Source organism: Cenococcum geophilum (genome assembly GCF_001692895.1).
Source record: "Cenococcum geophilum 1.58 unplaced genomic scaffold K441scaffold_88, whole genome shotgun sequence".
NCBI lineage: Eukaryota > Fungi > Ascomycota > Dothideomycetes > Gloniales > Gloniaceae > Cenococcum > Cenococcum geophilum.
Genome location: NW_027137646.1, coordinates 430,979 through 441,884, shown reverse-complemented (window position 1 = coordinate 441,884; position 10,906 = coordinate 430,979). Strand labels below are relative to the sequence as shown.

The window sequence follows — 10,906 nt, the reverse complement described above, 5'->3', positions numbered from 1 at the left end:
TAATACCGTAACTAGGTAGTAATTATATAACGGAGCCTTATAGTAGGAACTACGGTAGGCTCTGTTAATAGGCTAGGTGTGTAGGAAATGTAAAGATAGTAGTTAACAACGTAATAATAACTAGTGGAGTGGTTGCCTAATAGATTAACTCTAATTGTATTCTGAGAATTACTACGAGGAAGGAACTATCTAGGTAGGGACTAAGGGTCCTTAAATACACAGCCGTACTCCTATAAAAGTCGTTGCTCTATTTACTCTGTTTGCTTTATTCGCTCTGTTATAGATTATATAGATTATATAGATTATATAGATCACATTACGTGACTCTGCTTACTATTCCTCGTTATATGGTTTTACGGGTTCCATCCTAGACCGTGCTTACATTAACCAACTAGCTTCTTCCGACTCTTCTCTAAGTAGTTGTAATATTGTACTTAAAGCGTCCGTAACAACCTACGCCTATTAGAGGAAAGTCGGATTTATACTCTATATAGCTAATATCACTTATCTAGATATAGTAAGAATAGTAAGTAAGCTATTAGAATTCTTACAAAATCCGTTACTAATTTACGACGCAGCTGCTATAAGGGCAATTACCTACCTTAATTAAACTAAGACTCTTATAATTAAGTACTTAAAGGAGAATGTAATAAACTAGATCTTTATAAGGGCTAGCGATGTATTATTTAGTAATAACCTAGTAAGTAGAAAGAGCATAGAAGGTTATCTATTTACCTTATTTAGAGGGCTAATTAACTAGCGATTTATAAAGTAGAAGTTAGTAATAAAATTAAGTACAGAAGTAGAGCTTTTAGCCCTATCGCATGTAGCTACTGAGTTAATTTAGTGGCAGCGATTCTTTAAAGAAATCAGATTTAACCCTAATAAGAAGTAAACGATATATTGTGATAACCTATAGACGATTTAACTACTCACTAAAAGCGATATAGAGCTTAATACTAAGCTTTAACACGTTAATATTTATTACCACTAGCTCCGCCAGGAAGTTCGTAAAGGAAGCATTAATATTAAATAGGTGCCTACTGCGGATATAATAGTAGACGGCCTAATAAAGGCTCTACCTTGTTAAAAGCACGAGATGTTTGTTTAGTAATTAAACCTCGTTAATATTAAGGATCTAATTTAATTTAATTTAAATGATATTTAGGTAAGGTAAATATATAGAGGATTTCCTTTAACTTAACACCAAATTGCTATCGTGACTTTTTAGTATTTCTACAGCAGCCCAGAAGGCTCTGTGCAGCTGGGGGGGTGTGTCGACCTGAATCGAAGTTCCTTACTACTATCGTAATACTGTCTGACGACCTAGATCGTCTATACGAACTATGTCTCAGTTGTCTCGTATCTTGAGCTCGTATGTCTCATCGAACGTCTCATTACCTGTTTCTCTTAACTATGACCTACTACATGACGACGTCGTCGTCATTATATTTAGGACCTACCTAATGTATATAAGAGAGCTTCTAGAGCCCTCTTTAATAAAACAGAGTTCTCATTCCTGATCGTCCGTTCAACAATACTTCTTGCGCGACATTAGCGGGAGCTTAAGCATCTGCATGATTACCTTAAAGCTTTTTACGAAGCTACTATTATGGTAGAAGGTAAGCATACAGGCCTTACGGATCACTTTTAGACTCTTAATTGGCTTTTACTGGAGCTTAAAAAGACTTAGCAAAAGTTTACTAAGCTCGCCTCCTAGAAACGACGAACTGCGGAGTTACAAAACTATAAGTAATTGGCTGGCTGTTCGGAGGCTATATGGCAAAAGTGTGAGAAGTATTACTGTAAGGTAGATGAGACAGCTACTTACTATATAGCGATCGTTCTTAACCCAATACTTAAGATGCAGTGGTTTCAGGACAATTAGGGGGCGTATAAGGATAAGCGGGCTTGGATTCTAAAAGTTAAAGCTCTTATACAAGAGCTCTGGCTTGAATATAAAGGTAAGACTTGAATTACGCCTTTAGCGACGACAGATAATTCTATACCGCCGCCGTTAAAGCTAAAGATCTATACCTCTGCTTGTAATTATAAGCGTCTTAAAAGGATACATGCCGACGACCCCGCTAATACACCTCCTACCACTCCTAATTGCTTGCAGGAATATTTAGAAATGAACTACCTCCGTATAGACGACTTTGACGATTTTGATGTTATACAATATTAGCTGGATCGCTACGACAGCTAACCCAATCTTGCTCAGTTCGCCCTTAATATATTTGCAATACCACCTATATTAGATAAGTGCGAGCGACTCTTTAGCAGCTATAAGATTCTTCTAGAGGATTGTCGCTCTCGCTTACAAATGGATATTATTAAGGCAAATAAGTGTCTCCGCCACTAGTACGGGCCTCCGAGTAAGGGCACGTTTGATAGTTTGGAAGTGGGAATTATAGAGGGAGAGCCTATACTACAATCCGTATCACCAAAGGAGGTCTTAAAGGCCCGAGTCGCAGCATACTAAAAGGCCATGGAGGAAGCTGCAAAGGCGGCAGCGGAGGAAGCTGTAAAGGCAGTAGCGGAGGTAGCTTCGGCTGAGCCAGAGGCTATTGAGCTTAGTGATGGCGATGATAAGAGCTCCGATGAGGACGCGTACGCTGCTTTTAAGGCGATTGAGGTAGAAGATGAGGAGGCTTTTGTATAGGAAGCTAAGCGATTTAGAGTTAATATAATAAGCTTAATTAAGTCTTCCTTCTTTTCCTCAACACCACCCTACCGTTAAGACTTACTATTTATAGTATATATTTGATATGGAGCCATACTGGAGCCCTGGAGCTCCACGAGCTTTTAGGCGTATGGAGTGGATTTAGGGGTCAAATCCACTCCACTCCAGTCCAATCCTTTCACTGGCACGCCATGCTCCATCGCATGCGTTACTAGCGGGATGAGATCTCAGGTTTCCGGACCGCGACACTGTGGCTTGTAGCGCGGGCCCCAAAGGAAGCTGTCGCAGTAGACTGCCCAAGGGGCGAGGAAGGCATCGTGGGTGAGAAGGTGGGATGAGAGATCAGCTTCGGCGGAGAAGTGGAAGAGATCGAGAATATACTGGATTTGGGAAACGCCGATTGGACGGCGAGCAGCCATCTAGTTCGGGTAGTGACTCGCGAGCCGAAGAACCGTGAATCTAGGGGTAGACCAACTTGTAGGTTTCCGTAGCTTCGAATCTTGGGTTGATGGTGTAAACAAGCTCCAACAAAAAGAAGAAGAGGGTTTTGTACTTTGGGCCTTCATAGCTCAAACTAGTGAGAGTTCGTTCTGGTAGTTTTAATTCACTCACGTATCGCTTGTGGAGGAAAGGAGTAAAACGTCCAAATGTCGACGTGAAAAATGAATTTGTGTCAACGGTCACTCTATATTATCTCAAAGAAACTTCGCCAGCTTTTTATGCATAATAGTCAAACGACAAGGTGGCAGATGGAGGAGACATATATAACAATTTAGCAGAGACAGGATAAAAGCAGGAAAGTGTAGGAGAAGAGATGCTTTGGTATTTTCATCCTGTACGTATAGGTCGGCTGAGCAATCTTGGTAGCTATCGTTTCTTCTGTTTTTTCTAGGTATGACACTCATGAGGGCAACTATTGCAAAGAGAAAATTTGATACTGTTAGAATGTAGAGAGGAATTAGCATGAAGCATTGAGGAATACCCAACTACTAGATTAAGAACATAAAAACAATTCGTTGAAGAGCTTTGACTCACTGCATGCTACTTGATTAAGGTGCTCACTCTATAAAAACTCAGTCCAGCTCCATCTCTCTTTTTCATGACATTATTGGCTGCGTAACAAGCAATTTAGTAGCCCAAGCTAGAGAAATTCTGAGCTACATCAAAGTCAGCCATCACTATATCTAGCCTATGAACCACTTAATCAACGAATCGGATTTTCTAGTATTACTCTAGAGCGCACTACCCCCGGGACATTCCACACGGCGTCCGTATATACAAAGAAACGCCCTCACTAGCCCCTTGCTCGGTCCCGCTCTAGAACTCTGGTGGGATTTAAAATGAAACAAATAATGAAGTCCAAGGCATTGGGTATACAACCGCCCGCCACCCAATCCGCCCGTTCGCATCCCCAACCAGAACCCATTGAGGACAAAAACGCCTGCGCCAGATCTGCAAGCCAACCGGCTCCCGCACCTACCCACGGTAGAAAATAACTGGTCCATACCGCATCCTGCTCAACCGTGCCGTCCCGTTCATTCGACTCTCGTGAATATGAGAAATGGACAAAACAATAAAGAGAAATGACGAGAGTGAAATGTGGGCACCAGCCATGGAAGAGAAAAAAAGATACGAAGCCGCGTGAACACCAGAAGCGAACAATGCTCATCCCGGCTCCTAAAGGAGTAAAATTACACATAAAAGAAATAACAATCCCATCACCGTAGGCTACAAGATCCAATAGTATCGAGATCGGTGTCCACTCGAACTACACCTTTGTGTTCATGCATTAGATAAGCGAACCTTAAGCCGAGAGAAACCATTTCACCGTCTCAACCGAATCCAACTGAGGTATCTTTCGAAACGCAAGCCAGAGGACATGATGATCCTAGGCCGCGCCAATACTTTCTGGACTAATCATACCCACTGCACTTCCATCATCCTTTTCAGGCTCTGCCGTAGCCTGATTCTCTTTCTGATGACCAGGCATCTCAAGTTTTAGTTTACCCACCGGCTTACCCAGCCCCTTGAGCAGCCCGTTCCCGTTAACTGCCCCAGGGCCATTTGCATTCGCAGCGTTGTCATCTTTACCCTCGTCCAGCTTCCGCTTTTTGCGCGCCATTTGCTGCTGCTCTCTGAGCGGGCGCTTTCGGGGGCTGGAGATCTTGCCTGTCGGAGGAAGACGTGGCTTTGGGAAGCGTTGTTTGATAGGTAGGTCTTCGTCTTCGAGGAGGGGCTCGTCATTGTTCTCACGTAGTTTGGCGAGAAACCATTCCTGCACAAGGCCAATCTGGGATGTGACGTTGCGGATAGTGACAGGCTCAAATGGAGGGGGTTGTTCCAGGAGGACACCGGTAGTTGACGTGTTGCTGTACAGAATCTTAGTTTCAGTTTCCCACAAAAAATGGGTAGGGATATGAGATCGAAGACAAACCTCGTGTTCTGGGCCTGGAAGGCGTTGTGCATCCTATTTTGTAAGAGATGAAGTGGAACGCTAAGCGATGCAAGACCAAATTCTTTATCAAGGCCAAGTTCCTTAAAGCCAAAGAAGTCCTCGTCGATATCTTCTGCAAAGTCTCCTCCAACGAATTGTTCGCTCCCGTCATTAAAGGCACCTGCGCCATCTACACCAGCACTACTATCAAGAGCGGGACGCTACAAGCCTAAATCAGTGACTTGTATTTATAGGGGGTCGGTTGTAGATTGCTTACCAATAGTTCAGCAAGATGCGACTTCATGCGATCATGCATAGCGGCCAATTTGGAGCCTAGTCTCTCAACATCCTCTTTCACATAGCCCTCAAGTGTCTCGAGATCAACACCATTCTCGTGCAAGCAGTGGAGTATAGTTTCCTCGCGAGTGAACCGTGGTTTCAAAGCCGCCTGGGCGCCAATCGCGTTCCCTGAGGCATCCTCTACCTTCATTTTAGGCGCCTCGCGATACACACCAAGGGTACGGACTAGTTGTGTAAAGAAGTTGCTAGCAATATCTGTAACGGCATCGAGAGCAGACGGTTGAAACTCTTCGAATCCGGCGTGATAGAAAATTTTGCCAACGCTCCGCTGAAGCGCGGCGCGACAGACGTACGGAGACATGATAGGGCCATCATCTGAGACGACCAGAGGTTCGATATCGGCCTCAACAAAAGGTTGAGGATCATACTTTTGAAACTGGTTCTGGTACATCTGTAAAACGGTTAGCAATATCGTCATTAGACTGTTTAACCAGACTTTACCTGTGATTGGAGCTGCATCTGCTTGACGATGCCAATCTTAGCACAGATCTTCCGCGTGTCTTGCATCTGTCGCATGTTGGCCTCCATTTTCTTGGTCAGGGTACTCTCTGGGGAAGTGAAATATCCCTTTGGCACCATTCGCATGAATTCCTCAGCCTGGTCGATAACTTGGCCTTCGGAATCTTCAACCCATTTTAAGCGGTCAACAAGGTCAGGGATAGCAGATACTAAATCATAGTAGTCGGGGACTTGACGTTCATCCTCGCCCTCTATTCCCTCTGCTAAAGTTTCACCAGAGGTACCTTGAACACCATCTTTACCATCTGGAACAGAGATACCTTCAGTAGTATCTTCTTCGAGCGCTTGTTTGCGGTGACGTAACCATCGTCTCATGCCAGCTTTGCTCCTTAATATTGCGGGTTCTTCGACGTTGAGATGGTCACCACGAAACAGTCTATTCCTTTCAGCGGCGATTATGGCTCTGTCTTTTTTTGTGATCTGCTTCCAGGTCTTGTACTCCAGGTCATCAAGATCTGCATCTTCAGTCTCTAAAGTAAGACCGCTGACAGAATTTCCAGTACCATCAGCCTCTGACACATCGGCCTGGCTACCTGGAGCGCCACTACGAAAGATACCATTTGGTCCGATAGGGGTGAGAGTTCCAGGTGGCGGGGTTGAGAAGCCGTTCAAACTACCCTCCATCGACAAATCTGTGTCAGTCCGTAAGAATTCGTTTTTGAGATTGGACACCACATTATTTAATGATGGCATTGGTGGTTTGCTTTCAGGCCCAGGTGTACCCTCCAGACCTGCTGGTGGAGCTTTCCGAGCGGGATTTGCGCCTTTGCCCCCTTTGCTTGGTGCTTTCCGACCACGCGAAGCCATGATAGGTTCTTCTAGTGCAATGCCGGTCAGCGTCATGATCTGTAAGCTATTTACTTCACCACATACCATCTTCGCTGTCCTCTGCACCATCAATGTCCACATCCCCGTTCCGTATCCTCCTCTCCTCCGCTTCCACCTCTGCGCGGTCTCGGACCACGATGTCAGGTATCAGAGGCACCAGCTTCTCAGTTTCCTTCCTCATATAGAGGGCCTTTTTCCGAAGATAGTGTGCTGGATCAGCGTTGTATTTGAGGCAATTCGACCATATGAGCATCAAGTCGTCGACGAATTCCTTCTTCGACTTGTATTGTAATTGCTTGAGTTTCTTCATCATCGTTCCAATATCCATAGGGTGTTTAATGATAACGTAGTAGTCGGGAGCTTCTCGTTTGTTAACACGTTGTAGGAAAGGGTGCGCATGCTCTGTAGCTTTAAGTTCCATTAGAACTTTCTCCATACTCTCATAGAGCTCTTCTTGGCCGATGCGATCCTCGTTTGCCCATTTACTTCTGTTCTTTCGTACTTCACTTATAAGGCTGCGGAGCTGCGCATCGGTAGCGTGAACCATATCTCTCTTGGCATCGATGCGAGCAATGAGGTGCTTCAAGGTTAGGCTGGAAGCTCCGAGGTTGGTAGTGCTCAACGTGCCTTGCTGCGCGGGGGCTCCAGCACCACTGCTAGTGGTGTTGGCTGCTTGTCCAGACATTTCCGTCTCGACCTGTCGGTCTAACTCATCAAGTTTCTGCTGCTCCAACATGGCGTCCCGGTCATTCTCCAGAGTGTAGAATAGAGTGTGGAAGCTTCTCCTGGCAGCATCCTCCTCCGCCTTTTTGTCCTGCTGAAGCTTCTTTCGTACATCATCCGATGTCTTGATCTGTTCTGAGGTAGGTGTACTTGTCCGCTCAATGCCTTGCTTGGTTAGCAATGGGGGTACCTTAAGGCTTGGTGGATCGAGGGTGGTGAGGGAGCCCGGGTTAGGAGCACTCTTAGAGAATAGAGGTGATGCGCGATCTTCATCTTCATCATCGCCTTCATCGTCATCGCCGTAATCGTCCTCGTCGATAGTTCTAGCAGGTTTCTTTGGGGTGATTATAGGGCGCGGCTCCTCGACCGCCGAGGCAGTCTCTTGGGGTGCATCATCGCCCAAATCCATTCCATCGCGACTGTCAATCTTCTTGCCATCTCCCAAGGCGGCCATCAGACGCGCTTCGGTGAGCTCGAAGTGCTCTCTGAACTCTGCAGCCCGAGGATCCTCCTCCCCCATTGTATCCCCCCCCTCCCCGGAATTATTACCCGACCCGTTAGATATGGCGTCGTTATCGCTCATATTTGGCGTTCGGAGTCGGATCGCATTGGAGAGTTGACCGGAGAGACGATGCGCGCCATAGCTGCCTTGTCGCGATGATGGTCGATGGGATGGGTTGTTGGCCGCGAACATATTCCGCTGGTCTCGGTTTCAGTTCTTGGCACGCCCCTCTCGCGGTGGTTGAGAAGCCACTGCGGGCGTCCTCAGAACCTCGTACAGCTGTCGCCAGGAGATGAAACCAAGCATCGAAGGAACCGTGAGGATCGTCAAATCAAGCGAGCGAGTTTTTTTGATGAATATGGGATGGGATGGCGGCGTCACGAGATAAAAAGTATGGACAGCGGGTGCGCGAGTGCGGCCCTGGAGAGGAGTGAAGTTGCAATTGAGTTGGTCTTCCACGGAGGAACCTCGGAAGCCAAGCCGAGCCTTACAAAACGGCCACCTACCAGGCGAGCAGCTCCTAGCAAACACTACAACAAGCATTCAGACAGCGCTGCAAACATGTAGCTAACTTCGCACAACTAGGCAGGCCTAATAAAGGGTATATTATGGGATACCAGGAACCACTGATGGAGATGTAGAAGCTAGGTGTCGTCTGGGAGAAGCCTTGTCTCCGTCCCAGGCAGCTCCTAACCAGGGGTTGGCTTCATCGAAAGCTGGTATGAAGATCTACAAACAGCACGCGGGCGGTGTGCGGGCTTTATCTGTTTCGTATTACTGTATTATTCCTTTCGAGCTTTCTAATAAAGAACAACACATAGTAAAGAGCTTCGAAATTCAAGAGCATATGCAAGAATATGAAATATAGGGAAAGGAATATCCAATTCATAGAAAGTCGAGTTTCTCTCGTTTCATTCGCAGGTTACGCCTTTACCATCCAACCCATACAACTCTTCTATAAACCCTACCTACTATCTCAATCACCCTCTATCTCCCGAAATTCTTCTCTCACACATTACATCAGTGCTTGCATTCTTTAGTATTTTCTCTCGTGGGTATTGTTTCAGTCCTGGAATTGCGATTTTCATCCACTTGTGTCACGAAAATTCAAATGGGAACAGCAGAAATGAGAAGTGATTTTCTTTGTCAATATATTTAGGAAAACTGAAGGGATCTATGCCGAAATTTCGATCCCAGGCGACCATCCAACCACAAAGCTGTTTATTCAAATCCTCATGCGATTTCTTGCATTAGTTTGTACACGGATCGGAAAAACGTTAGAGGCACGCGGCGATTTGTACGCGTCATGTGTTAATCCCTATTAGGTAGGAGGGCTATGCAAAGGATTCCAATCCCGTCACGAACGCGCATCAGATTGCTGTGCCACATCGTCCAACAGTGAAATTGAAGGAGGAGGGGATTTGAAACCCGACTTCCCTGCGGAAAGAGCGCTTCGGGTTGGGGGAGATGGGGGATTACCGTCAGTGTTGTCGAACAGGACGATCAAGAATAAGAACTCTGGTTTATTGTGAGAGGCTCTGGAGCCTCATTAAATACACGAAGTGGGTGGGTCAAGGGCACCCCTGATCTAAGCTTGATATAGTAGTGATCGATGCTAGGCCGACAAGTGTCCATACTGTACCGCACTTATTAGAACTTACGAAACGCCTACCAAGGCCGAGACGCCTTGCAGGCGCCTAATGTCAGGTCGACAATCACTAAAGCGTTCGCCATAGAAACTCTTAGAAACAGACAACTGTCAAACCGGACATGATATCCCATACCTTTTGTCTCCTCCATAACCAGGCCCTTCTGTCGCCTTTCAAACCTGAAGTTGTACCATCCTCGCTCAATGGACAACCCAGATGTTTTTAAGCCGTACGTACTCACCACTACGCTCGTCGGAGGATTCGGAAACACCAGTTAAACCTTGGCCATGGGGGAGCTGGCTAGCCTCGAGAAGAATACGCAATGCCATCGCTATTGCGCTGATGCGTCTACTTGGTATTGCCTTCCTCAGACCATCATTCTCACGTTTCTAGTTGGACAGATATAGAGCGTACAGGCATAACGCGACTGGAAATACCCTGGAACCGTCTGATGTCGTCAACTTCACTAACGTTCACTGGTTAGATTTTGCCTACACTAATACGTCACGAATAGCAACTATCTCTGCAACTCTGTCATGATGTTCGAACAGTGCGATGCAGCGCGTCATCAAAGTCAAATCAACATACTATGGCCAATACACCGACTCAACTGCAAGGTATAGCATCAATAGCTCTTCCTCTACTGGCGGGAAAATCTGCAGAATGGGCGAATCAGATGATAAGCATTATCACTCCAGGCATCGGATATCTCGCACTCGTATTTGCCATAGCACAACAGCAATGGGGACTTTGTTCGGCAAAGTCTGGCTTAGGACTTCTACCCTAAAAGTTAAGGATTGTGCCGGTGCTGCAAAGGAGAAGTATGAGATAATAACATCTTTCATATTCTATCCTTCTGAATGGCTCACTAGGATTGGGCTGAGGCATGGCGTGGAAGCCAACCTTAGGACCTCAACTAGTGGATGGCGATTCTATTATAGTCCGGTTCGCGCAGTGCCAGACAACCAGTGATCTCATTGGACTGGACTGGACTGGATTTGAGGTTAAATCCACTCCAATGCTCCAGTCCAAATCCAATGGACCATACCTAGATAGGAATAGCGGTTACCGAAATAGGTCAGCAGTCTAGTTAGGATCCATTGGATTGAGTAGTCGGCTCCAGTCCAATGAGATCACTGCAGACAACTCTCTCATATTTCGGCTCTGCCGTGAAGGTGAGCTTAAGGCAGTCCAGATATTGCCCA

At 45.9% G+C, this 10,906-nt stretch overlaps 3 protein-coding genes across 3 annotated transcripts; 1 reads left to right on the top strand and 2 right to left on the bottom strand.

The window, feature by feature from the left end:
- Window positions 1-2,209: 2,209 nt before the first annotated feature.
- On the top strand, window positions 2,210-2,365 carry K441DRAFT_594670 (uncharacterized protein; the record flags this gene model as incomplete). The annotated part of the gene is made up of 1 exon (XM_067644962.1): window positions 2,210-2,365. A coding segment is annotated over one exon (156 nt), but the record flags the coding sequence as incomplete, so codon positions are not given.
- A 1,562-nt stretch (window positions 2,366-3,927) lies between these two features.
- K441DRAFT_359063 (uncharacterized protein) lies at window positions 3,928-4,534 on the bottom strand. Its single transcript, XM_067641366.1, has one exon. It carries the CDS (start codon window positions 4,383-4,385, stop codon window positions 3,981-3,983), a length of 405 nt encoding a protein of 134 aa, XP_067496807.1. The 5' UTR covers window positions 4,386-4,534; the 3' UTR covers window positions 3,928-3,980.
- K441DRAFT_671006 (transcriptional activator spt7) lies at window positions 4,401-8,465 on the bottom strand. The gene is made up of 5 exons (XM_067650357.1): window positions 6,873-8,465; window positions 5,922-6,817; window positions 5,398-5,871; window positions 5,121-5,341; window positions 4,401-5,055 (listed from the first exon to the last, which is right to left on the bottom strand). Exons 1-5 carry the CDS (start codon window positions 8,242-8,244, stop codon window positions 4,575-4,577), a joined length of 3,444 nt encoding a protein of 1,147 aa, XP_067496806.1. The 5' UTR covers window positions 8,245-8,465; the 3' UTR covers window positions 4,401-4,574.
- Between the last annotated feature and the right edge of the window lie 2,441 nt (window positions 8,466-10,906).

Excerpts from the sequence above, each read along its gene's own strand:
- K441DRAFT_671006 (XM_067650357.1), bottom strand. The coding sequence starts at position 8,244 with ATGTTCGCGGCCAACAACCCATCCCATCGACCATCATCGCGACAAGGC. Across the intron at positions 6,818-6,872 it reads TGCAGAGGACAGCGAAGATG|AAGAACCTATCATGGCTTCG; the intron begins GTATGTGGTGAA and ends GCATTGCACTAG. Across the intron at positions 5,342-5,397 it reads CGCATCTTGCTGAACTATTG|CGTCCCGCTCTTGATAGTAG; the intron begins GTAAGCAATCTA and ends TTAGGCTTGTAG.
- K441DRAFT_359063 (XM_067641366.1), bottom strand. The coding sequence starts at position 4,385 with ATGTGTAATTTTACTCCTTTAGGAGCCGGGATGAGCATTGTTCGCTTC.